Source organism: Phaethon lepturus, unplaced genomic scaffold (genome assembly GCF_000687285.1).
Source record: "Phaethon lepturus isolate BGI_N335 unplaced genomic scaffold, ASM68728v1 scaffold7735, whole genome shotgun sequence".
NCBI classification, from domain to species: Eukaryota; Metazoa; Chordata; class Aves; order Phaethontiformes; family Phaethontidae; genus Phaethon; species Phaethon lepturus.
Genome location: NW_010541338.1, coordinates 1 through 27,258, shown reverse-complemented (window position 1 = coordinate 27,258; position 27,258 = coordinate 1). Strand labels below are relative to the sequence as shown.

The 27,258-nt window shown below is 34.6% G+C and overlaps 1 protein-coding gene across 1 annotated transcript in view; it reads right to left on the bottom strand.

Moving 5' to 3' along the window:
- The window catches only part of SUZ12 (SUZ12 polycomb repressive complex 2 subunit), a 28,435-nt gene extending 3,786 nt beyond the window's left edge, over positions 1-24,649 (bottom strand). The window contains exons 1-12 of the mRNA XM_010287704.1: positions 24,572-24,649; positions 24,417-24,481; positions 18,864-18,932; positions 16,061-16,110; positions 12,632-12,717; positions 10,966-11,197; positions 10,079-10,181; positions 8,365-8,470; positions 6,492-6,669; positions 1,769-1,860; positions 1,173-1,316; positions 374-531 (exon numbers count right to left, since the gene is read on the bottom strand). Coding sequence (XP_010286006.1) covers positions 374-531; positions 1,173-1,316; positions 1,769-1,860; positions 6,492-6,669; positions 8,365-8,470; positions 10,079-10,181; positions 10,966-11,197; positions 12,632-12,717; positions 16,061-16,110; positions 18,864-18,932; positions 24,417-24,481; positions 24,572-24,649 — 1,361 coding nt within the window. The remainder of the gene's footprint in view (positions 1-373; positions 532-1,172; positions 1,317-1,768; positions 1,861-6,491; positions 6,670-8,364; positions 8,471-10,078; positions 10,182-10,965; positions 11,198-12,631; positions 12,718-16,060; positions 16,111-18,863; positions 18,933-24,416; positions 24,482-24,571) is intronic.
- Positions 24,650-27,258: the final 2,609 nt, after the last annotated feature.

Sequence of the window (27,258 nt, the reverse complement as noted above, 5' to 3'; positions counted from 1 at the left end):
CCAGGTCAGGGAGTGGAAGTCACCAGCGATGAAATAAACCCCATTAAAACCCCAATACCCTGCTCCAACCCACACTCCACCTTTTGGGGAAGAAAAGTTTTATGATAAGGCAGTTAAAGTTATGTCATTATGAATAGATACCTCATCTGAAAAGATGTAGAAAAATCGCAGGTGAAGTTGCCATCCTTCACTAACATTTTGTTTAGTCATAAAACACTACACATCAATGCTAGTGAAATGTTGTACTTCAATGCTAGTGAAATTTAACACTGTTTGTGTGCACCTACAGATTTACAAATCACTAGGTTTCACAAATCCAGTCCACATGCTATATTACAGAAATACAGACAGACCTTGATTTCTACCTCCCTACCTGCAAACAAGTATGTGTGTGATAGGAGTTCTTTTGACTGGTCCATTGCGACTGAAGGCAAATCCAGGTTGACGATGGATATCCTGGGGATTTCCTGCATAGGAGCCATCATAGCACTCATTGATAGATACGTCTATTCTAGCACCTTTTGGATGATACTGAAACAGATAATTGCAAATATACTTAGCAAACAGCAAGAGCAATACATCAGGAGGTTTTAACAAGTAACCTTTTCAATTCTGGATACCTTAAATATCACTCTATCAATAACCTGACATAGCTCTAGTTTCCTTCTACAACACACAATTTTTAACCTCTAGAAACAAATTATACCTAAAGCTTCCTTGCTCTGTACCATTTTGCTGTTTTACATAAAACCACTCAGAATAAAACTAATTATAAAATTAAGGAAAATTAAGCAAAAGATTGCTAACAAGCACTCTAGAAATTAGAACACTTCTAAGTTTCCTAAAGCTTCAAAAGACTTCCAACCTAATGTAGATTACATTGCTTTTCTATGTTACACAAAAATAATACATTAACGTGAAAGCAGCAGCTATAGTCAGAATTCATCCTCTAGTGATCAGCGTTATTCAAAATATAGATACTAAAACCCCCACAATTCTGTTTTTTCCCCCATGTAACATGCAAACATCCACTTAACATTCAAAGGAAGCTGCATTTAACCTGTACATACAGTCCTACAACCTAACAGGCTAGCAAGAGAATCACTGCATATATAACATCTGTGACAGACTGTATGGTGTTTCATAGTGCTGAACTACAACAAGTTACTTACAACATAATTAAAGATAAATCTGCTGTGGCAAAGTTTAAGATGTTTGAGTAAACTATACAGTTTCCGACAGTTCAGTGTGCACCATGGGCAATGCAAGTCATCTCGGGCTTCAGTCTGCTGTCTTGTGTTGTTGTTGTAAAGGAACTGATGTAAACAAAGGAACAGGTAGTATTAGCATCAAATGCCTTTCATTTATTAACCTCCCAAACCCCAAACCCAAAGTTGGACATGATTTCAGGAAACCTCTGCAGTAACAGTAAGTTCTTGGGAAGACTACATCAGCTCAGTGTACTGAAACACTGACATTTCAAGAACTTTTTCCCCAGGGGGAGACCACCTGTACCCCTCCAGATGTCTAATAAGAGATGTCCTTTGTATTTTGGAACGTCAAACATGCCCCCAGGAAGATTTGTTTTCTAAAATACTTCCTGTAAGAAGAAATATGTGGAATGGCTCTTAGTATGTCAATCTGAGAACACTTAAAAGCATCTACTAAAAAGGTAAACGGAAAATTCCACCCAACTCAGAAGTAAATATTTAAATTCCATACAAAATTTACATTCTTCTTTTTCCCCTCTAATGCTTATTTTCAATACCTGGTAAAATATTCGCAACTTTTGACGAGGTTCATTTAAAACATCTCTCTCTCTCCTTGTTTGAAGGTCTGTTGGCAAGGATTCTTTCACAGCTGAAACAAACATGTATAGATATACATTTCTTTGGTGAAGGGGAAAAAAGACGTTTCCTACCCAAGTATGGAAGCTCTGAGAAGGGCACACTGCTGCTGAAGGCAACAGGCTACTCTAGTGTACTTTGACATAAGTAGCTCCTATCGGCAAAAAGGAAGTCTTGATGCTCAGCTTCCTTTCCAAATCTACAAGCAAACACACCCCTTCTAAGCACCAGATATACCTCCAGTTTTGGAGAACCCTTCAGAAAACTTAAGAACGGTCAGGTAGAAAGCAACATTTTTCTTGCTCCATTTAAAGAAACGGAGAATTCATTAGGTATAGCTAAAAGGTATGTCTGGGAAATAAAAAAGAAACACTGCTTTTGGATGGCTGCATTGCAAATACATTGCTTAAGTTCAATCTCAGAAGTTTCCCTAGTCACACAACAGAATGAAATGCAAATAACACACAAAATATTTAGGTGAAACTTTAACCCTTAACTCTTATCCCTCAAACACTTACTGCTTGTGTGTGTAATGGCACTGCTCAGTTGCCTTTGAGCCTTTTCCATACATTTTAATCTCAGTAAGATTATTTGATTCCATACAGTTAACAGGAAACCCCACATATAGCAGGTTTACAAATCTACCTTCAGGAGAAACCAATGACACCTACTTGCTTCTGAATGGTGAAAAAGATGGCAAACAAGTCTCAGCTCTACTGACATAAGGAAAGAAGATGCACTTATTTAATATTTAGTATTTTGGAGAACAAGGGAAATTTCATCCTTTCTGTATGAAAAAGAGAGGAAGCCTGACACTTCAGCCTGCACCACATCAGAGAAATTAGAATTCCATGGCTCAGTTACTTTGAGCACTCTGTAATTACAGCAAAGCTTAAGCCGCCACATTTAGAAACTCTTTGATGTCCTTATTCCACTGGTGTGCCTTGGGAAACATGCCAAAGTAAAATGACAACACCAAATTCATATACCCTTAGGAAAGATGCACTGCATCTCTTTCTTTTACTATCAGAATCTCTAACTTGATAGAATTTTCCTACTATTTTCACTCTCCTCCTTTCTTGGTATTCAGAGACTGAAAACAGCATGACCAACATAAATATCCTACAATGCTGTGCATAGCGCTATGATATATTCCTGTATTAAGTCTGCTGTACTATTTTGGAAGGTAGCTCTTGCTGTAAGTTTACCAATTTAATGGAATACTTAGCTTCTCTGACGCAAGAAAAAAAAATGGGTACTATCAGTACATTAGCAATGCAGCCTTACCACATCCCTATTGCCTCTATATTTATTATGTAGTAAACTAGTACACACCTTCTAAGGGTTAGTCAACATACCATCATTTCTTTTGCAAGTCTGAGCATAAAACCTGCCTAACAAATTACAATATAGGTCTCCAAGAAACTCTAAAATACAAGGAGGCTTGGTATGAGGAAGTGAAAACAGAGTAACTTTTACAGTGAAAGTTCAAGTATTTCCCTGCTTCTGCTGCCTTTCCTCTACTGGAAATTACTTCATGTTTGGGTGCTTTAAGTGTCAGTCATTCATCCTGATTTAAGAAACGTACCTGTCTGCAATCTCTAGCTCAGGTAAAATACTCAGTTCAGACAAGAAGAATCAGTTTTACTTAAATGTTCTTGTACTCTTTCCAAAGACGTCTGTAGGTTGGCTGAGGATGTTAGGGATCGTTCTAGACAGTGGCTTCTGCACAGGTGGGGGTAAAATTCTTCCTGCTCTAACTTTTTTATTACTACACACTAAAGCTGTAAAAGCCGTGAAAATAATTGCTACTCTTAGAAAATCTCACCAGAGATGAGCTATCCAACTCCACAAAAAGCACATTTAGAAAAGCATTTTTTTTCCAATAATAATAATTTCCCATCTATCACTACTACGGCTCCAAAACCTCACAGTTACAACACAAAACCAAACTGAAACACCATTTTGCACAAATTCTCTGATGCACTACCACAGATGAACTCCAAAATTCTAAGCAAGGCAACTCCTCACAGTGCCTGGCTACATACCCCAGAGATTAAGCCTGGGGACGGAACCACTGCACTCCAGATAATTACTTAGAGAAGTAATATTATAGTAGTATTATAGAATTGGGACCTAGAAGTTTCCTTAATCACACAGTCCCAATCTAGTTATAAGCTTGGAAAAACTGATCACCCTGAAGTGAATCGGGTCGCAGCCAAGAGTCTAGGTATGTTCATCGGTGTTTAAACAACAGGAACAGCCCGTTGCCTTCTGTACAATTTGAGTTTTCCAGCTGTCCCTGGGCCTCTACCTTCCAACACAATATTCCAAGCCAAAGTTATGAACAACTGTGAGTGAGACAAAAGAAAGATAGTATCTAGGCCAGCTCCCACTGCCATGCAGGAATCAAAGGGGAGTTTCAGATTAAATATGACCCTGAGACAGGAAACTGCTATTAAAAAAAAGACAACAACACAATGGTCCGTCAAAGGTGCCTTTTCTATCTAGTCTCAAAAAGTAGTTCAGCAGCAGCTTTTCTGAGCTAAGCTCTGAGACAGCAAGGAAGAAACATGTTTTTAGAAACATACTAACAAAATTGCAATTAAGCAACTGGACTAAGTTAATAACAAATTTCTATTTAAAAATATAAAAACTACATTAAGCTTAATGCCTTGATGTAATTATAATCAAATAACATGCTACTTCCTGTAGCTTCACTTTGTGAAGTGTTCAGTTAACTGGACTGCAGTATACAATCAGTTACCCCCACTCCAGCACCTATCCCAGTGTTTTGCAAGAACATCTAAACAACTCTTGGAGAAAAAACCTGGGGGTGTTTTTCATATCTAAACGCCTACCTTAATACTACAGTCTCCCGCAAAACATCCCACAGAAAGTATGTTTCTGTTAATGTTTTTACATCATGCATTAATTAGAAGCGTGCTATCACAGATTCTTTGAAAATTTTTAAGGGTCAAACCTTATAAATCCATTGAAATTTTCAAGGTAAGACCCAGCACCAATACTGATTAGCTAACCTTATGTGAAGGGAAATATTCCTGGAAGACTTTCCATAAAAAAACTGATCTGGAACACATACCTGTTTTTTAACATACACCTAGGACATTTTACAAAGTTTTTCTAAAATAGTGCTTAAAATCACCTATGTAAGTGTAGGATAAATATAGTTTTATATTCAGCAGCTTTACAAGACAAGCTTTTTAGTAACAGCAGAATAAGCAGTTTCTAGACATTTCAAATAGCTCTTGAACTAACATGTTTAAATATATAATGGGATATATTAAGGCAACAAAAAGCTATAACTTTAGATTTGCAGTGAATATTAGCAGACTGCATTAATGTTTTTGACATTATGTAATCTCCATAATGGTGGATCAGATTACAATGGTAATTACATTAAATTTTGAATGACACTGTAGCCTTACTACACTAAATACAAACCAAGCAAAGGAAGTAAAACCAAAATAATTGTATACTACTAAAAAAGTGTTTCCATCAAGCAAGGTTAAACAATCCAATTTTACATAGTCTATCTACTACTGCTTTTAGTGTGATATATATTTAAACTTACAATACAATAGTTCAAAAACTGATTACGAAGTTTGACAACGCATAAACTCTTCTGGAAAGAAGGTACAGGAACTAACATGTAACCAGTTTTGTTTCCTTCTGCATTTCAGATAATTGAAAAATTCTGGACTTAAAAAGCATTTAGTTTTAAATTACAATGGTCTAAACATTAATGAATGACTAGGGAGAAACTAGGTCAATAATACATACAGATTAATGTACATATAAACAAATACAGACTTACCTTACATTGTAGTAGTAGTTTGCAGACTTGCTGTTTTTTATTATCTACACATTATTTTTTTAATCAGTACTAACTGTAAACCTGCATTCTCTCTAGACAAACGTTAGACTGCCCAAAATGAGTAAAAGCAGAAAAAACTTTAGGCCCAAGCAGAAGTCTTTGTTAACTTGTGTGAATATGCAGAAAATGCAGCTAAATAATAAAAAAATACATACTGCACTTCCATCATGGGACCATGCCTAGACATCGAACTATCTATCAGGGAGATTAGTGCCTGTTCATAAGCATTCTGAAAGAACCTTTGCACCACAAATGTTCTATACAATGTATAATATTTTAGAAAGTTTCTGTCACATTCCACAGTAGTAGCTGCATTTTGCAAGAGGTACATGTATCACCTGATACATTTAATTTAAAAATTTAAAAACTTTTTCCACTACAGAGCATAAAAAAGGAACTTATTAATAATATAAATTAAAATACTTATAGAACAGTAATTAAAATAATTACAGCAAAACAGACAATCCTAGAAGTCCCATTCACAGATTTTCCCCCTGATTTATTTCACACCAGGATTTATAAGCACTGTATATAATCACTTCAATATTGTCAGGACTTCAAATACTCCACTATTTTTAGCTTTTAAACTCACCTTAAAAAAAACATACAAAGTATGGGATACAACAAAACCCATTCATTTTTGCTTTTTCATGTTTAAGAGTACCTGAAGCAGTTGCACCAGGGAGGCAGGAACCTTGAAGCACAGAAGTGCTAAGCAGATGATTATTTTGCTTAAGTTTGCTTACCTATAGTCTGAGTAGGTTTAACAGAATTGGGCTTGTTTTCTTGAGGGAGGCTTTCAGAATTTCGTGTTGCAAGAGGCTTAGCTATAGGAGCTGTAGACTTATCATTTGTGTCTCCTGTCCAACGAAGAGTAAACTGAAGTGTAGGTCCCTGAGAAAATGTTTCAAATGGAGGCAGTCTCTGGGGGGTGGAGGGGAATAAAAATAAAACAGCAGAATTAGCTTCTTCCAATGTACAAAAACAATCATGACAAAATATTCACAGAATGGGGGCAGATGTGATTTTCTAAGCATCTGAAGTCCTTCTGTTTTCAACATAAGCATACACATTTATATATACTAAAAAAAAAGCTGAAAAAGATGACTATAAAGTTTCCTGCACATTACTGAGCAACCACTTCATGCACATACTGTGGCACACATACTGATATTTGTGAAGCACTAAATGGTAAACAGCATAGGCCCTGACTAGAAAGGGAACAGCACTTAGCCACCAGCCTGCTGCCAGTGTACTTCTCTTTCTGCTCACATCTACTCCTAATCCTGCAGGCCAGTATTGTATATTAATACACAAGCTTTAAAAAATGCACCACTGACTGCTGTAGTGACGCCATTGTAATCTCCTCTGGATATGTTCTTATATTCCACTCATTTATCCAGATCACAGTAACAAAAAAATGAGTCAAGTCCAAATGCTTATCAAGTATCATACCCTAAATTTATCCATGAGATTAAAGAATTCCATCTTAAAACCTCTTTATTACATTCAGGCCTCGTTAGTTTACAGAAATGCTATTGCAAAGACAGAAAACCAATGACAATGTGCATATCAGACCTGTGTAATAAATACATTGGCCATGACTCTTCTCTCGTCTCTTTGGGGTAGCACCTCCAGCATGGAAAATCTCTCTCACATTCTCACAAAGGAAAGCAACCATGTCCCTGTCTCAGTCTGACAAAGTTACAGCAAGTTTTATATGTGTGTGTGTATGTGTGTGTATATACACACTGTTAAACACATTTACATGTAGAGGATCTCCTCCTGTGATGTTTATAAAAGCTGTTTCTAGCTTTTTCAGTTTTAATTTCTGGAAAACAATTTAAAAGAATCAGTAGGAGTATTCCAGAATAAAGGCTGAACAGGACAACAGAGCTTATAACTATATTTTTACTATACACTTTGGATCATCTCTGCTTTTTTCCTAACTATATAATCACGTTGACTCACAACTAGTTTGCAACTATCTAGAATTTTTATATTCTTCTCCTCAGTCACTTACTGATACTCTCCCAGGACGCAGGAGCATGTGACTATGTAAGTGCATAAAATCACCTGCATTCACTGTATCACCGAGTGTTGATTCACCTCGGTCAACAATTTCTCTCTGCACAACACTTTTGTCCTACACTGACACACCCTCTTCCTTTCATCACTAAATTTCATCAGCATTCTCTTAAAGCATGCATGTAAGGTCACACCTATGAAAGCTCTGGGTTCCTCTTTCTTCCCTCAAAATATTCTACTTCTACAGTTTGTTCCTCTTGATTTGTCCAATTTGAATTTATTACAGTAACAAACATTTAGTTTGCCTGATTCTATAAGACAGAAATTCAGAAGTCATTGAGACAGTTGTCATACCTACAGTAGTTAACATCTGCTTGTATTAACAATGTAGCCAAAGCTTTCCTAAACCATGTGCTAAATTAAAACTTGTGTCCATGCAATCCTGAAAGAGAAGTACTGTTTCTTGTTCAATTTAATCCATTTTTCAATTAATCAGGAACAACCACTGACTGCACTTTGAATTGTGTTCCACCTTAATCCAGACCATTTAAAAGTGAAGACAGGTCTTTCAGCTACTAAAACAATCCATACCTTCCCATCAAGTATTGTTTCCCATGTTGCTCTTTTCTTGCTAATGGGACACTCTTCCATTTCCTGCATGGCCACTTCATACTCCCCATCCAGAAGTTGCAAGCGCCTGTCAAGACAAAGCATGTATTACGAGTAGAGCAGCTAATTTTTATTGTTTGCTTTTTAAAATGTAGCCTGTATTTCACAGTAATTAAGTCTCCATGAAACTAAAGGCAGATTTTCAGCCAAACTTATTTGGCAACTAAGTGTGAATCTTAGGTAAACACCATCCACAACAAAAAGCTGCCTAATGCCAAACATTAACACAAAACCCCACATCCAAGCAATTCCAAGAGATGCAAGAAAGCTATTGTTAACAGAAAATGAGTACATGATGGGAATCTGCCTGTGAAGACACAGAAACCAAAATGAATGATGGCCACTCCAAATCACCTCTTTTATTTATTCCTGCTTTATTAATAAACTACCCTGTTCTAGCAAACCAATATGACCTCTTATCAGGCCTCCAAAACTAAAGAATCCTATCTTTGTATCAGAGCCATTCCAGATGTAACCTTAAGAGGACTTCAACATAGTAAGTTTAAAGCACGACATCCTGAAAAAGCAAACAAAAAATGCTTTACATAGACTAGAAAGGGTAATTCAAACATGTTAATCAACATGCTACATTTTTTTTCTGTCCAAGAGAGAAGACTGTCAAGTGCACATGCAAGACAAATCAAAAATGTCTGAACAAAACAGCCAATTGGGTAAGAACACAAAAAAGTATTTCTCAGACTATGTTGGCTGAGGTCAGAAAATTTTAAGGGCAAACTTTCAAACAAGTCTACCAATAAGTCAAGGCCTAAACTTTAACTCTCCAGCTTTTACTTCATTCAGGTCAGCTTTGGATCATCTCAGCTGACCAATTTCACTTTCCTCCCTATCTCGCCCTGCTTCCTCCTATGTAGGACTCTGTTCAGTGAGGCTTGAGAAATTCTGATTCATACTTAAATAGTTTTATTTTGTTGTCACTTGCTGAACAGCGCAGGAGAAACAAAAAAGAAAAATCTGTGATTCAAAGGTATAGTCACAGGAAAATGTTTCATGGACACGTATGTTTTAAAGATATCAGCACAAATGAGCAAGTAGTATCAATTTACAATACAAGCTCATTTTCCCAAGATTCTCTATTTTTCCTTTTGAAAAGTTACTTCCTGAAGCAGTGGCACTGAATTCTTGACAACAGATCATAAGCTACAGCATCATTATTCAAAATAAATGAATTGATGCCAAGTAGATCTGCACACCAAGATCTGTGACTGCATCAGCAAGAGTCTGGGCATGGAGAAAATTATGCCACCAAATAGAATGTAAGCAGTAAGCATATTTCAGACTTGTTTGTTTTACTTTTTAATTATGCTGTCACTGACAGAATTTACATCTGTCAAAAAACTGACAAAGAACAAACTGACACATATTAGCAGGACAACACTGAAGTTCATAAAAGGGAATTATTTACAGTTGCCACTGAACAGGTCAAAGTATAAAATGTGCATGATGAAACCTGCAGACTTTTTTTTTCTTTTTTTTTAAAAGACAACAAGCCTGAGCTCTTACTGTAACTACCAACTAAAAAAGCAGATAGCACCGAAAATAAAGAACAGATTTAAGTTTAATATTAAACAAATTCCTAACGATTAACAGGAACAATATTTATTTTGGATAATATTACCTGTTTTTATCAAATACAGTCATTTGTGCTACAAATGTCTTTTCCCCGTCTTCGCGATTTGAAGAGTTTCTTTTTCGTCTAGCTGGAAGTTCCTCATTGACATCTGTACATAAGAAATATGGTATTCCGTTATTATATAAGCACAAATTCAAAAGATCGAGCAGCTTCTATGCAATTCTAAAATATAACCGGCTGTTGATTATGTCATATGTGTCATACAATAGAAAAGGACATAGTATTTAACGAACAACTCAATGGCAATGGAAGGAGCACTTAGCTTAACAGTAATCATATTTTAGATATGCTCACATATATTTATAGTTTAGTCCTATTACTCTGTCAGCATAAAGAATTTGGGATTTGACCATCTTCCTCTTGTAGCTATAAAATAGTGAGAAAGAAAATTTTTCATTCTACATCCACTTTTCAAGGCTGTAACATTTGTGATTTACCATTACATGAATGATTAAGAAAATAGCTTTTAAAAATTTGTTATTAAGGTATTTTCTTTATCAGCTAGTCACTTAGGTTTGATGAGAGACCATTATAGCACCTACAGCTGAGTCAGTAGTGACCAGTGTTCCTGGAGGTTTAATGATCGTCACAGCGACCACAGGGCACTCTTACATTATTCACCCCCAACACTATTGCCTCACACCTTCACCATCACACATTAGTAAAAATTGGTGTTAAATTCACACAAAAATAGAATAGTTTCTAGCTACCAACTGTATTTTAGCCCCTTCTTGAAAAAGACCGAGAAGAAAGCAAATTCACTCATCTATTACTGGCCCTTCTCAGACCATGACCTATGCTACAGATCAAGACAACTGCATATGTGCCTACAAGATAAACCTTGTAAAAGCATATTTAAAGACTGAAGTTACCGATGTTTTCATTAGTTTCACCATTGATCAGTCCATTAAACTCTCTTCTTCCTGGGCGAGTTACTCTGAACAACAATGAGTAAGACTTCACCATATGGCTGTTGCTTGGTTCAAACTCATTGCTGGAAACTGCAAGTGATGGGAAGTTGCCTGGTTTTATTTGGCTGAGGTCTGGGTTTAAAGGCACCTGCTTTTTACCTGTAGGAACCTGTCTTATGGGACAACTGACATCCTGTAGGAAAACAAGAAAGCTAACGTTTAGGTTTTTAGAATACAAAGTAAAGACATTAAGCGTTAAAATTTGTATCATTTATGAATTGTACTTGCCTGCCATCTTTTTGAAAATAAGCCTTGTAACAGATGTAAATAAAAAATCTGGAATAACAATCCCAGGTTTTAGATGTAAAAACTGATATTTGAAAATGTAAATAAAACAAGCATTTTATAGCCACTTCTGCCAGCAGCCATCGTTCTCAAAGTAATTAAATTAACACTAACATGAGGCATTCAGAGAGATTGTAGAACAGTCATTAATACTAATTTAATTCTGTTTACCTAAAGAAATTGAATGTTTTGGTTATATATATATTTCAAGGGCTTCCTATCTTCTCCTTCCAATATTACAAAGTGCACTTTGTGCTATCTGGGAGATAAAGAACCACTTACCTAGGATTTATTATATTCAGTATCTCTCAAATAGATCATTGAACACTGTGTAGTATTGGAAAAACAAGGCAAGATAGCCTAAGTATGAAACTTGCAGCAAAACATTTCAAATAACCATCAGCACCTCCATATGCTTTAATCACATCTTTCCATGCTATAGCAAGTTACAAAATTGGCTAGAAACATGATTAACTCTTAAAAACATGTGAACACAGCTTAACATTCTTCAGGAAAATATAAAAAGTTCTGAGTGCAAATCTTTCCCTTTTTGGTTAAAAATTACAGCATGCATTACTGAGCCTCCCATATTCCCATAACTGTGAAGATAATTTGCCAACTGGAGTGAAACAAACATAGCTAAAACAGTAAGTAAATTAAAAAAATCCTTAAAAAAATATATGAAAACTGTTTATGATTCATAGTAGCTAAAATCTGCAATGACCAAGATGTTCAATGTAAAAAACCCAAGTACAGAAAAAGCAAGGAATGAGACAAGACTTGGCAGATTACTGGGGAATTCAAAACAATTACAATTTGTTCTTTTTATTTCTAAACTCTAAAAGGCATAGACTATTTTATGATTTGGTGATTGCCTAGTTTACTTAAGCCTCTGGACATCACAACAGAATTAATTGTTTAATGATGTGATACAAAAAAATTTAAGTAAAAATAGAGGTTGCTGAAATGCACAATGAGCGAACCTGACTTACAAGCAAGCTAAATTTGATGAACAAAGCTGAAAGTTTTTTTTTAATCTTCCAGTTATTTCTCACAAAGCAGAGCAAAATTCATATATATATATTTGCTTCTTAAGAATCCTTTACCCAGTCAATAGAAAACAACCTGAATAGATTAGGTCTTAAATTTAAAGACTAAATTCATCTCAACAGAAGCATCATTTCACCATTACCTTGTTGTATGACAATGTTAGATAGATGTTCCAGAATCAGGTAAACATTTTGCCTTAATATATATTAATTCTTTGTCAAATAATTTTTACCTTTCTTTTCTTGTGGCAAACTTTCACAAGCAGTACTTCCAGGGTTACAGAATTTTGTTCATTCTCTGAGTTTTGTGATGGCTTATCTAAACAGAAAAATATTTTAAGTTCTGAAAAAGTGAAGATTTATTCAATGGTGTAAATCCACCTGTAATTACTTTTTAATCATAAGTACCTCCAGGCACAAAGACCACTAGTCAAATTCTAAGTTTCTATTCTACTCAAACTTCCTGTAAATTCCCACTTGAGAACATATCCTACCTAACTATTCTCATACTATAAGATTAAAAAGCATAGTTGATGTCCAGTGTTTATAGCTTTAGCATTGCCAAAACCTTTCTATAGCAGAGAAAAAGATACAGCTAGATTTAAGGAAAGTCAGAGTACACTAATTACAAATGAGTCAAATAATTACCTTTTTTTTTTTTTTTTTTTTTTTTTTTTTTTTTTTTTTTTTTTTTTTTTTTTTTTTTTTTTTTTTTTTTTTTTTTTTTTTTTTTTTTTTTTTTTTTTTTTTTTTTTTTTTTTTTTTTTTTTTTTTTTTTTTTTTTTTTTTTTTTTTTTTTTTTTTTTTTTTTTTTTTTTTTTTTTTTTTTTTTTTTTTTTTTTTTTTTTTTTTTTTTTTTTTTTTTTTTTTTTTTTTTTTTTTTTTTTTTTTTTTTTTTTTTTTTTTTTTTTTTTTTTTTTTTTTTTTTTTTTTTTTTTTTTTTTTTTTTTTTTTTTTTTTTTTTTTTTTTTTTTTTTTTTTTTTTTTTTTTTTTTTTTTTTTTTTTTTTTTTTTTTTTTTTTTTTTTTTTTTTTTTTTTTTTTTTTTTTTTTTTTTTTTTTTTTTTTTTTTTTTTTTTTTTTTTTTTTTTTTTTTTTTTTTTTTTTTTTTTTTTTTTTTTTTTTTTTTTTTTTTTTTTTTTTACAGCTTGCAAACTTAGACTTTGGTTTGCATCAAAACTTAAGATCCACATGCTATCAGATAGGAAAACAAAACAAAACTTAAAAAAAACCCCAAAACAAACAAACAAAACAACAAAAAACATCCAAAACCAACCAACCTTAAAGATTATGCAAAGCTAAGTATATGCAGAATAGCTTTTAAAGGACTCTTGGAAGAACCTGAAAAAAGGTCTTAGAAAATAAGACTTGGCTTCACAATCTCTACACTATAAATTTCCTAGAGCCTGGAATCTTCAAGATAGCTACTACCAACAGTATGATCAGTAATGCCAATTAAGAACTGCCTTACAAAATAAATTTCACTGTTCAGTAAGAGAACCTTTAATCATGTGACTCTATATTAATCTGGAAATGTGCCCTCATATGGAAAAAGAATAGAAAGATAAAACTGTCTGGTTAAAAAACGGTTTGGGGAAGAAATTCTGAAAAACAGTGACCAGCCAAAACTGAAAGAATCTATTAGTAATTTCTGCTCTTTTAAAATCTTACAAATATTGTGGTAAAAAGTACAATGGCTTCACCTTAGTCCATGTCACAAAGAATCTGACGTTCAATGAAATATTTTGTTATGCTTATATCATATAAAGAGCAAAGCTTTAGCATAGTAAAGACAACATAACCCATGTCTCTTCACTAGCTTTCCTCCTGACACTATATCGACATTGAACAAGCTTACTGTGTTGCAATTGAGAGTGAGTTCTGGTAACTCATCCAGAGACACCAGCAGTTTAATGAAACAAATGGATTTTTTTTTAAATTGTAAACATGAGACACATTAGAAATCTTCTTAGCAAATACAGAAACTCGGGGGGGGACACAACCCAACAAAAACTCTACCACACTCAGTTTCAAGAGTTTCTAACATAATTTCTAACCAGACAAATAAGCATAATAATTGTGCCAGCTTCATTAATTTAAATATTTTCTATTTTTATTTTTCACTATAGTATACATTACTTATGTTAGTGATATCCTTTTCTATGGTACAAATGACCATCAGGCTCTCACTATATGTAGTGCTCTCTTGAAGTGAAAGATTTTTATAGTTAACAGCAGAGTCATGTAATCTAAACATTCAAAACAGAGATAGTCATCAAATATATTAACATCTTGAAAAATCTACTACAGCCCATGTCTATGTAAGACCATACTGTAATTGAAAAGCAGTAAGAAAAGGAAGGTCTGTCAGCAACGTCTATGGAACAACTATCCTATCCACTAGGTATTTTAAATTCCATATGTGAGGTTTACTAGTACATACTGTCCTGGAAGGATCAGATTTTGAAGTTACATCTCTGAATTTAAGATACTTCAGCATACCCTTTCCTCTACCTTTATGCTATACTTCTCTATTCTTATCGCTAGCTGCCCAAAAAGTCTCTTGTGGCTTCCTAGCTTAAATAGTGAAAGCAACATACAGCATGAAGTTCCCCAGAGTAGAAGCAAGATGAATACTATCCACTGCAACCAACAGTATTCTGAAGTTCCAGAAACAGAATGTTCCTAATATACAGTTTTGAAGAATTTTCTCAGAATGATATTACAGTTTAATAAAGAAGTGATTCTGAAACCTAGACATTTGCAATTTTAACTTTCAAAAATCTTACTGAATAGATCTGGTTAAGCATAAGATACTTTGCGGAACACAACTTCCAGAAAAAAGTACAAAACCTGTTACATTAATTGTATTAGCTTTTACATCCAAAGACTAGGATGCCATTCAGAATATTTTTAACTGAGAAATTAGAAACACTGCTTTGTATTAATGGATAAATTAATAACATAATATCAATAAATAATATTTAGCTAATTTTTTCAGGGAAGTAAAAAGACAGTAAATTTACTCATGCCTATACGGCACAAAGCATGTCACTTCTGCTTTCATTAAAGGAACAGAACCATTCATTCTGGTCTGGGAAGTCAAATATTCCAATTTTGAGAGGTAAAGCCTGATGCGCACAAAAGACACAACAGGATGACTGCAAGTAACTAAAACATGATTTCCATTGCTTTTATAATCGCTGACATGGCCTTTGCCTCACTTCTAGGCTCTACTTGATAAAATTTTTTCTCACACCTCTATTTTAAATTAAAAAACACTGAATCTTGTAACTATTTGAATGATGAAGGTTTTTTTTAAAGCTACTTCAAATACCCTAAAGACACACTCCTATAAAATCACTTTCTTCAGGAACTCCTCAAGGTCTATTTCAGTTTGAATGATAACTTGAAGTATTTCTCAAAATCACTGTTTTGACTAAAACCCCAGAAGGCTTATCTGCTTAACATTACAATTACGCTAAAAGTATTTAAAACTGTATTAAAAGTACTGTTAACTAATGGGACAGTCTGATCTTAAATAAGTTAAAATCTGCATCCAAATAGCAGAGATTCAAAATATTCAAATATTCCCCTCGCAGATCTACTAATTTCAAAGCTGCTATACACATAAAAGTATAAGGAAAGAATTGGCAAACATACCATTTTTATGGAAGAACCCAGTAAACGTAAGTTGCAAATGAGCAGACAAGCTAAACAGAAAAAAATAAAGGAAGTGTTAGAACAAGTAAGTATTTTCTTCTTACAACAGCGACTCCATTCACTGATGATCAGGACAGGCCTACACAAGCAGCAGAACTATAGTGAAGCAATGCATCTAACTGGAAACTGCCTGGATACAGCAGATGCAATTGATGCAAAGTTGTAGACCAGTTTCTCTTTACAGACTGATTCTCTCTGTATTCTATGACTTGACATATTAAAAAAACACGAAGTGGATGTTTAAACACTACAGCAGAAAGGCAGTGTCTGAAGAAATGAGATCTTGCTTTCACAGGCAGGCAAACACATTTCCTAGTCATTCATCAGCAACAGAGATTAGTTTTGGTGGAAATTTTCTAGACCTTCACCCTGAACCGTGCACTTGGTATAATTTTTTCCCTTTTTCCAACAAATACTTTAAGTTTGGTAAGCAGAATCTTTACAATGGGGAAGCTGCAGGCTTAGAAATAAAGATTATCAGTTACATGAAGTCCATATATCCATAACATATGCAATCAAAATAATTGCAACTATTTTGTTTCACAGCACGGCAGCTCATAGCCTCGACTATTCTGTAGATTGTAGATCCATTTTATTTCAAATTGTTAAATTCGGAATACATTTCAGCTTAAAGCAAGTATTCATAAACCTAGATTCAAAATGCGTCTCAAAACCACTTACTATTTCTGAAGTACATACTATTGAACAAAGTATGATATGTTACACTAGCACACCAGATACAATTTTGAGCACCTTCACTGACTTCTCATGAAGACACAACCTGACATTCAATGCCTATTTTTGAACACAAACACTCTTGGGAGCACTGAGATGATTAGTGAAAGTGCCCAACAGCTTGGGCATTCAAAAGACTGCATCTATACCAACTTGCATCATTCATCCATGTTACTTTTCCAGACCAAATCTAAAGTAATTTTTTTGATAGTTTTGAAAGCACAAAAAAACAACACATACAAATCAATATCCTATTTTGTTTCAACATAATCCTTATCCTTAAAAAGAGACTATTTACCTAGCAAGTATCCACAATATATGGAGCAAAAGATAATCAAGAAAAGTAATATACAGTAAATCTTATAAAACCTCTTAGAACACAAAATTTGTAAGTTTGTTTCAGACTAAATTGTATCTAGCATGGTTGCCTCTGAAGTAGTCTAATAATTTGCAAACACTATGGTAAAAGAACAGCTGGTTAAAACCCAAGCAAACACCACAAAAATCCCAACATCTCCACAGGTCTTCACACATTCCAGCAACTTAGGCTAGTCTTTAAGACGTCTGGTTTTGGTTTAAAATTACAAAATGCTTTGCATTTCATGATCTATCATTACATTAAATAGAAGGGTTTTAGAGAATTATCTACAGTCTTTCTACCAAAAAAGAACACAAAGCCAACCTGCAGGATTAAAATGGATTTCTGACTCAATTGTGTAAGTTAGAACTAAATTATTCTGGAAAACTTACAATGGATTGGTTAATTTTCATCATATATACTTTCACAAAAAGCTTAGGTGTTTAATTTATACATAAATAATATAATTTTTAAAAAGTTATGGTCATCATCTATCACACTCAAATATCACAAACACATTGTATGCTACATCATCTCTCAGTGAATAAGCTTTTCATACCATTTTATTTCAGCACTAGGAAACTCGTCAGAAAACACTAGACTGGTTTGCTATACCTTCTTTTTGCCATCATTAGAGACAAGCTAAAATGAAAATGAACTGAAATGTCCCAAGTTTCACATTGCTGATGAACTTTCACTTTTGCCCAATATGATATGGCATATTCAGCAAGAGTTCATTATTTTTTTCTGAAGCAGAATATTAAGACCTGATAAAATACAGTTTTATCCAACAATTGTGTTACATAATTTAGAATAAACTCTTGTGTGAAAAAATTTAACATGACAAAACCAATAGGTACACCAGTATAAAGGTAATTACTACTTCACAATTAGAATTCACAGAGTAACATCCCCCCAGTGACAATTCCATATGGAATTAAGACTTGAAATAATCTATTTGTTAAAGAGGGAACACTGTTACCCAAATAGAACCATGCAAAGATTCAACATAAGAACCATGTCAGACCACAAGAAAAATCTCAGACCAAGCAATACTTCTCATGAGAAAATTAGAAGGGAAAATTTTAAGTTTTACAACCTTTAATGAAAACATTTTATAACTAGTTACCCAGTTATGGCTTAAGATGGGTAAGATCTTTTAAATACTGTTAAAAGTTTCAGGGGATTTTGTTTTAGTGTTTGTTCTTTTTTCTTTTTACATAACTATGAACTTAAGGTTAAAAATAGCAAGTATACAGCCATAAGAACCCCAAATAGTAGAACTTCATTGTATTTTCCCAAATCTGCCTTTTTTTTTATTGCAGCACACACAGATTAGTTGCTGACACAACTGACAGTCTTAAGAAAAAAAAGTTAAGGCAAATACCTATTTGAGGATTCTACACACATTTCAAGGAACAGCAGGACAAATATTGAAAGCTTATCCTAATACTACTTTTCTCCAAGTTTTTAAGTGACCAGCACACCTACACGCATTTTAAGATTTTTGGAAGCAACATTTCAAAAAGTAACTACCTTGCTTCTAATAATTTCTCTTTATTACTTTAATTTTATCAATCAAAAAGACTTTTGATTTAGCACATGCTAATTTGTACATACACACACAAATATATATATGCAGGGCATTACCTGTGAGATTCTTGTTCTCCCTTCATTTTCTCTACTTTTGATAACATGTCATCTACTTTGAAGGTTTTCCTGTGAAGAAAAAGCAGAAAAAATAGCTTCATATAGCCACTATTCCCATAATATATAACAAGAAAATGTATTCAGCCTAAACATTGACTTGATTTTCAATTGAAAATTGTCTATATACACAATTTTAGCCTTCTGTTCAGAAAGCACCCTTTTTATACCGTTTTAGGCCTAGAAGCACACCTGTGTTGTAGGGACACAACTGCAATACAGCTTCTCAAGCCATATCAAAATAATACAAAAAATTAAAAACAGACCTTTCAGAAGTCTGAAGTACTGTGCATAAGAAGTGTCATTTAATGGCACCATACTCAAACCTTGCAATGAACATGTCTAAACACATTTCAGCTTTGGTCAGAGAAAATCTTCCCGTTTTAGTGACACTTAAACCTACTAGGAAGTTACACGTCCACTCTTCAGTCATTCATTATTATGATCAAGATTAAAATAGTAAAAACACTTAAAACCTTATCTGACAAAACAGTTAAAAACCTAATTAAAAAGCCTCCTTTCTCCTCAAAGTAATATTAAATAGACACAATACAAAGAACAATGAATTCTGAAGCTACTTCTCGAGCACACTCACAGGAAACAGAAGGGATGATAACAACCAATGATAACAGTGTCCTAGAGAATAATCACTTCAAATCATTTCTCTCCATAATTCTGACATCAGTCTGTTTATGCTTGTATGTTCAGCCTGTTCTACCATACATATAATTTAATGTTGTCCTGGTTTCAGCTGGGATGGAGTTGTTTTTTTTTCTTCCCGATAGCTAGTATAGTGCTGTGCTTTGGAGTTGGTATGAGAATGATGTTAATAACACGCTGAAGTTTTAGTTGTGGCTAAGCAGTTACAGTGCTTATACTAAGTCAAGGACTTTTCTGATTCTCATGCTCTGCCAGTGAGGAAGTGCACAAGAAGCTGGGAGGGGGCACAGCTGGGACAGCTGTGCCAGACTGACCAAAGAGATATGCCCTACCATATAATGTTATGCCCAGTACATAAACTGGAGTTAGCCAGAGGGCAAGAATTGCTGCTTGGGGATGAGCTATCCATCACTGGGTGATGAACAATTGCTGTATTGGGCACCACTTGTTCTTGCACATTCCTTTGTCAGTATTATTATTATTATCGTTATCATTGTTTTTTCCTTCTCTCTTGCTGTCCTATTAAACTGTTTTTATCTCAATCCACAAGTTTTTCCCGATTCTCTCCCCCATTCCACTGGAGGAGGGGGGAGCGCGCAAGCGGCTGCATGATGCTTAACTGCTGGCTGGGGCTAAACCATGACAAATGTTTATTTCTAAATGAAGTTCACTCATCAACAGAAGTTATTCAACGGTTTCCAGAACAGTCTTTCAATTTCTCTTTGAAGGAAAATTAATGTTTGGACCTAGATGCCAACAAAATTGCACTAGACTAGTGTGACAATGCAAGAGACATGAGGGCATCCTTCTTTTACATTTATACCTTAGAAAAAAGAAATAATAAGAACATAGGCTGTTGCCAAATACTGGATTTCTTGTGGGGGAACAACAATGTGCTCTGGGGAAGTGGGAAGCATCGTCTACACAAATATCCTGACTGAAGAAACGCTGATGTCATACATTGTCTACATTCAGCATGTAATGCATCTGAATGACTTAGTTACAAATCACATGGTGGCTAAATAATAACACTACAAAAGTACAGGGCTGCAGCCAGGTAACAAGGAGAAAAGTAATTATGATTTGTATAGTAAACAATCACTGCTTCGAAGTTCTACTCAGCCTAAGGTTCACACAGATGGCAGATTCAAGAACTGACTCACCTATGCTAAAACGTAGGATTATTAAAGTGAACATTGCAATGCTCAGCTTTAAAGCAAGAGATGTTAAGAAGAGAGGAAGCTGTTGAAAGTTTGAGATTCTAAGGTAAAAAAATGTCTCTGCATGCCCTTTGCCCAAGCTCATAAAAATCAGCCACTGTTCTTGCGGAACAGCAAGTAGAACACTTATCTTTAGAAGGCTTTCTTCAGACTAAAGCATTGCTTAAAACAGCTCTAGAGCAAAGTTATGTCATGATCAGAATATGAGCCAGAAACCAGCTGAGAGACAAACATGGTTCAGGAATGGGGGAAAGTTTAACTATCTTTCATAAAATATACCAATATCTGACACAGCTTGCATTTAGTATTTGTAAGCATTACTGATCCAGAAAGAACAATGACACCTCTCCTAATGTCAAGCTCAGCTTGGTTAAAACAAGAGTCCTCCTAAAAATCTTTCAGAAAAAAATAAAAATAGCAACCAAAAAACCCATTAAATCAAAATTGTTGTCTTTGACATTCATTTGTAAGACCATAAAAATACAGAAATCCCTTTAAATTTAATTACTGTTTTTATGTTACCATGTTCCCATGCATAACAGCCAAAATTAAGTTTTACTAACAACCATCCCTAACACAGGCTTTTCAAGATAGCATATACTTGTGCTACAAGTATGCCCATCTTGCACATTCCTTTCTCCATCCACTCTTATTCCAGTCAAACACAGTAGTAATTAACAAAGTATTAAAAATCACATTATAGCATGCCATTACTCAGCCAACAAATAAATAAATGAATAAAATATGCCTTTATCCAAATACTGTATGGGAAGCATCTTTTATTAACAGTTAGTAACTTCTGTCCAACACCATCATTTGGTCTAATAATATAATAACACCAGAAGACAGACCCACGGGCGGAAAGCCCATTTCAATTCTCTATCAGGTATCACTTGACCCAAGCATTATTACCTCTCCAATGGTAAGCAGCAGCTTCAATACTTTTTTAGACCAGGTTGACACATGCCCATTAACTTATTCCCTATCAACATTTCTCTATACTCTAAGCATTCTAGTCTTTATAAACACTTGCTCAGTATTAAACATACAGACCAATATCAATGGATAATTTCTTGGTAAAAATGCAGTTTTACTTCCCTACCTCCAAGTGATAAATTTGTCTGGCATTTTTCTCAGACTACCGTAGAGCTAGAGATAAAAGATGTGGAACTATAATTACTATTGTGATAGGTTTCTATACAGTTTGGACATAACTTCTTTATATTTTACATATCATACTGTTTACTGAAATAGCAATCAAAACAATGATCAGCTATTTTAAAATGGCAGAATTAAAAGGTTCTAGGAGAATAAATAAACAAACAAACAAACATGTATAGTCATGGTCCACATAAGCAGGCTAACAATGATGCAATTCCAAAAGATACTTCATTGCAAAGCAAACTACTAACATTTTCACTAGACTGAAGCCAGGTACCTATATTTTTCCTAATACAAGCCTCAGGAAGATCTTCTACTCTAGTTTGGATATTTTCCCTCTTTTAAAGACCCTTTTTCACCAGAATAATAGGATCACATACCTTAACTATTTCCATTGAATGAAAAATGGCAATTAAGGTATTGTGCACATTTGAAAGTGTTTACCAGCACAGAGCAGCAGATAACTATCCTGCTAATCTCCTCTGGAAGTTCAGTTGAGACTGTTTTGCCACCATCTCTCAGCTTTGCCACTACATCTAAATAGTCCATACTACCTTCAAACTACTACCTTTGTGGTTTTAACTAGGCTTAAAGACGAACCACAATACTGATAGAGCATGGGGAGGTGGGAGGGGGGGACCCAGGAGAGAAGAATGCACTTTGCAATTGCTTTCTGGGTTTTTTCCCCCTCAACTATGCTAGCTCACTTCTGTTGCATTAATGTGTCTTTATAAGGAAAACATACTGAAATGTTTTACTTAATCTTCCTAGACCTAATTACCAGAATGATTTCAATAAGTCAGTATTGTCAGAAAATTAGTGAGTGAAATGGCTATTGATCTGCCTGTTATTAGAACACTACCAAACTAAAACCACAGTTCCAAAATAAAGTGTTAGGGAACTAGTAAAAATTAGCGTTTCAAGGAGAAACTAAGCATTACTTGTGCAGCTGAATTTTAACTGGAATTTGGAACAGTGGACAACACAATGTACATGCAAAGTACCATTTCTAGTTTCCCAGCAACTACAGCAGATATCCAAAGAAATAGATTCAGGTAAAAGAACATATGCATTTCAATCAACTATAAGTTAATATAAGTTATAAGCAAGAACTTCCTGTTGCACAACTCTAGTTTAAAAAAAGACAAAATATCCTGAACATTTTTTCTCAAAATTTGGCGCCGCCTTATTTTAAAATAAACAAACAATTAACTTTGGTAACTTTTGCAAGAAAAAGCAAGCAGCAACTTCAGGTTTTAAAAAAAATAAAATCTGATCATGACCTGTCCTAAGTACCTGAAGTTGCATGTTACAGGTTCCGCTTTAAGAAAAAGTTATAGTGTAGCATTAAAGCTAGTAGCTTTAATTTTTTTAAATTGTTTTTTAATTGTTTACAAGAACATTAAACACTATCCAAGAATGCCAAATATAGCTTCTTTAATTTAAATAAAAACGTGCAAATTCTAGTGCTCAACAGCTCATTCAAATATTACCCTCTTGACATACAAATATAATTTAAATTAGAATTGTCTGCATAAGGAATAACAATAAAATCCCGTTAAGTGTTCATGATTAACTATTTCAGTACCACAGCAACTGTTCTGAAGTGATAAGAACTTTAGTGTTAAATTATTTTAAAAAAGTATGTTCAGGCTACAAAAAAATCCAAAGTGTAACAAATGATTTTTCAGTGAGGGAAAAGTAACTGAAAGGACTCTGATTCTGCTCATAAATAATGCACACTGCACTTTTCCCGCTACAGTATTTTTATATTTTAACGTCTATTGACATGCAGCTGTAGCACCTCACATGATAGGAATGACTCTTGCAACGCCAAAACTGACGCCCATTTCTCAGATGTACCCAGTTCAAAGCAACCTTTTAAAGTGTTTGCCAGATTTTTTGTAAAATGCTATAAACTGACCTCCTTCATTTTTTAGCTTTTAAAATGATTACAGAAATAATTACTGGATCCTTCCAAGACTAATTAACAAAACCAATAGTTTTGTGTTTAGGTTTTTTTAGGTTAGGTTACAGTTTAAGCAGTTAGGTTACAGTTTAAACTGAAATGTTTCGTATGATTATAATTAAGCACCATTGATTACAAGAGCTGAGACATTACACAGTTTTGTTTGTTTTTTAAGAAGTTCTCTCCCCAAACAGAAAACAAACATGGGAGAATTAGTTAGGATTCTGATGACAGTTATGCACATTTGAGTACTCCCAACATCAAGAGAAGTCACAAGCATGAAGTCATACACGCCCATAACATTGCAGAAAAGTTCTTCGGTCTCAGAAATAAACTGTGAAGTGATGTATGCACTTTTTAAGTTCTTCAAAAACAAAAGGTCATGTTTTACACACCTCCTGAAAAGAGAAGGTCACCCTCCACTATTTTTTGGACTTCTGCTACTTCGTTAACATTTTAGGATTATTTTTCAAAAAACAATTTTACCTTTTGATATTTGTTCGGGAGTTTCTGTGGGACATGTAAGTGAGAGTTCTGTGCAAAAATATTGGCTGCAGGGAAAAAACAAAGGAAAGGTTATGCTTTAATTAAAAGTTTTCTACCAGTGTAAAGTAAAGGAGTGATAAAGACCAATTACTCACTGCTATTAGATTCCGGGTACGTAGAAATCTGTATATCTGTGTTGGTTCTAAGAAAAAGAAACACGTGTTATCCAACATACCTTATAACTCCAGAAAGATATCCTTATAGCAATAAAAAAGTATCTAATTTAGCATGTTGATTTTTTTGAACAATTATCACAAAAGTCATCATTTAAGTGAAGCATCATGATGTCCAAATAACTCCCAGTTAAAAAGTCAAAGGTTACTCCACCTACTGTACAACAAAGCAACTTCTTGTTTAAGCTACCATAAATCGGTAGTCACAACTTAACTATGACTGCTCTTGCTTTTCCACAAAATACGGTTCTTACAGGCTTACAACATAAAAGGGCAGAAAAAACATCTCAACATATTACAACCTATTGTTGAGTAGGTCAGTTTTCTTCATGAAGTTAATGAACATATCTGAAACACTGAAATATTATACTAAATTTACATAGTTGGACAATTTGGTATCTGCTTGCTTTATCCTTCTGGAAAGTACCAAGGTCACTTGCACAACGTACCAAAACAAGAAGAGGGACTGTCAGTTGACTATGATGCATATGGATCATTCTAAGCTAGGAAATTCATTTCCAAAACCTCTTACATTCATAGGATCAGAAAAATTTTGATTCTAGTAAAGCAGCTACTAAAGAAACCAGTGTTTCAAAGTGCACACGGAGGGAGGATAATACAGCCATACGCAATACTGACATGAAAGGGTAGCATCATTTGAAATAAGTGTAATAACCAAAGTTCAAAAGAGCAAGACTTGCCTACAGAAAAGAGGCCCTTCAGATTAGTTTTAACCAATTCAGTTATATCAGGACAAAAAAGGGTTTTGCCTGGATCAGATTGTATGTGACAAGAATTCCAGTCTAAGCTGAAATACATCCTTTTTAAACTGAAATAAAAGCCAGCTTCATTAGGTAACGTCAACAATAAACTTGGAAATTACTTGATAAAACACATTAAGAGTAGCGGAAAAGACAGAGAATGGAGAATGACTTGATGCCCATGCTAAGGCTGCTAACATTGCCTCCATTTCCCACAAAAAGAAAACAAACAACTATTTGGTTTTTAAGAAATATAAAATTTTATTTTCATATGACTACAAAACATTTATTTCAAGTAGCTCTAAACATTGTTGTAATTTATGGAATTCTGTGATAAGAAGTGAAAAAGGAGAGCATTTTATATCCTTCATCCCTTTTTAAAGATATGATTCAGCCTTACTTCTACACTTATGAATATAAGGCCCCAAAGAATCTATTATTAGAGAGAAGTATTACTATTAGAGAAAGAAATCTTGACGTGATCCCAGTGTTGCCTTTTAGAATCCTGATGAAAAGCAGTAAAATCTTGCTTAACGCAAATTATCATATAATAAATATCTGTATTTTTCAAATCAAGATAAAAGACAGAAAAGAAAGAAATTGAGAAACATGCACTTTGCTAGGAAGTAAACATACAGAGTATTCACAACTTTTAAAGAAACATCCTGGGGTTTTTAGTCTCAAAAAAACCCATGACATAATTGTAATTTAGAAAGGTATGAAAACATTAAATTACATTCACAAGGGTGCAATTTAATTTAAAGACAGTGCACTGAAGCTTCAACTTTGGTTTTCCCAAGTAGAAAAATTCTAAAACACACTTTTCAACCTGCAGACATGTGTTTCACAAGTACATGTTACTCAACAAAAGCTTAAAATAAATCTTTATCTTTTTCTAGCATATGACCTTGAAAAGGGACAAAAGCATTCAGAAAGAATGCGATTCAATACTACATGTGTTAGGATTTTTTAATCCAATATTTACTTACTGCAGTTTTCCCATAATATTCACACTATAGAGTTAATGTGCTGTGATACATGTCCACTGTAACTTACTCCTGTTCACTACCTGCACAGCTCTAATGCTTCCCTTGTCTGACAGACTGAGGCATGGGCAAAAGAACTTCTTCCCCTACCTGAGACACTGACCACTGACACTGAGCAAACCTCTTAAAACTTGTTTGCCACTTGACCTATTTGCAGTACAGTATTTACTGAACATATAGCTTTGTTAACAGGGCTAAGGTTCAAAGAACCCCGCATTATTAAGCATTTGACACACCACTAAAAACTCCAACACTTTCTCAAACTCTGTCACCACCTATAGCAAATGAACGCAAGCAGTGACAGCACCAATCCCAGAACCGGACCATGTGTTCAGTAGGGCATTAAAATTTCCCTTCAAATCCTAGCAACTTCACATAAATCTTTTGATACAAGTACGTTTACTGCTACACTGTGCTTCTGAATCAGATTTATATAAACAACTTTCTGGTGCATCCAAGGGGATTCTCCTCTCATCTGGAGCTGCCACAGGGTGATGCATGGGTCACAAAGGTCAACTTCCAATACGAAATCGCAACTAAGCGACAATTATTGCCAGACAAAGAAAAACCAAGTACAGTGAAGTCTTAATCACATCCTGCCCCTTAAAGGGGCTCAAACGGCAGCCGCCAAAGAGGGGAGAGCCTCCTCGCTCCCGACTCCCCAGTGCCTCCGAGGGCTGTTAGCGGAGGGAAAGGAACCAGCCACCCAAAAGCCTGATGGGAGCTACTACTGAGAAACCAAGTTCATCGGCTGCGAGCAGACACGCACCCCCGCCCTCCACCCACCGGGCCCCGGCCCTGG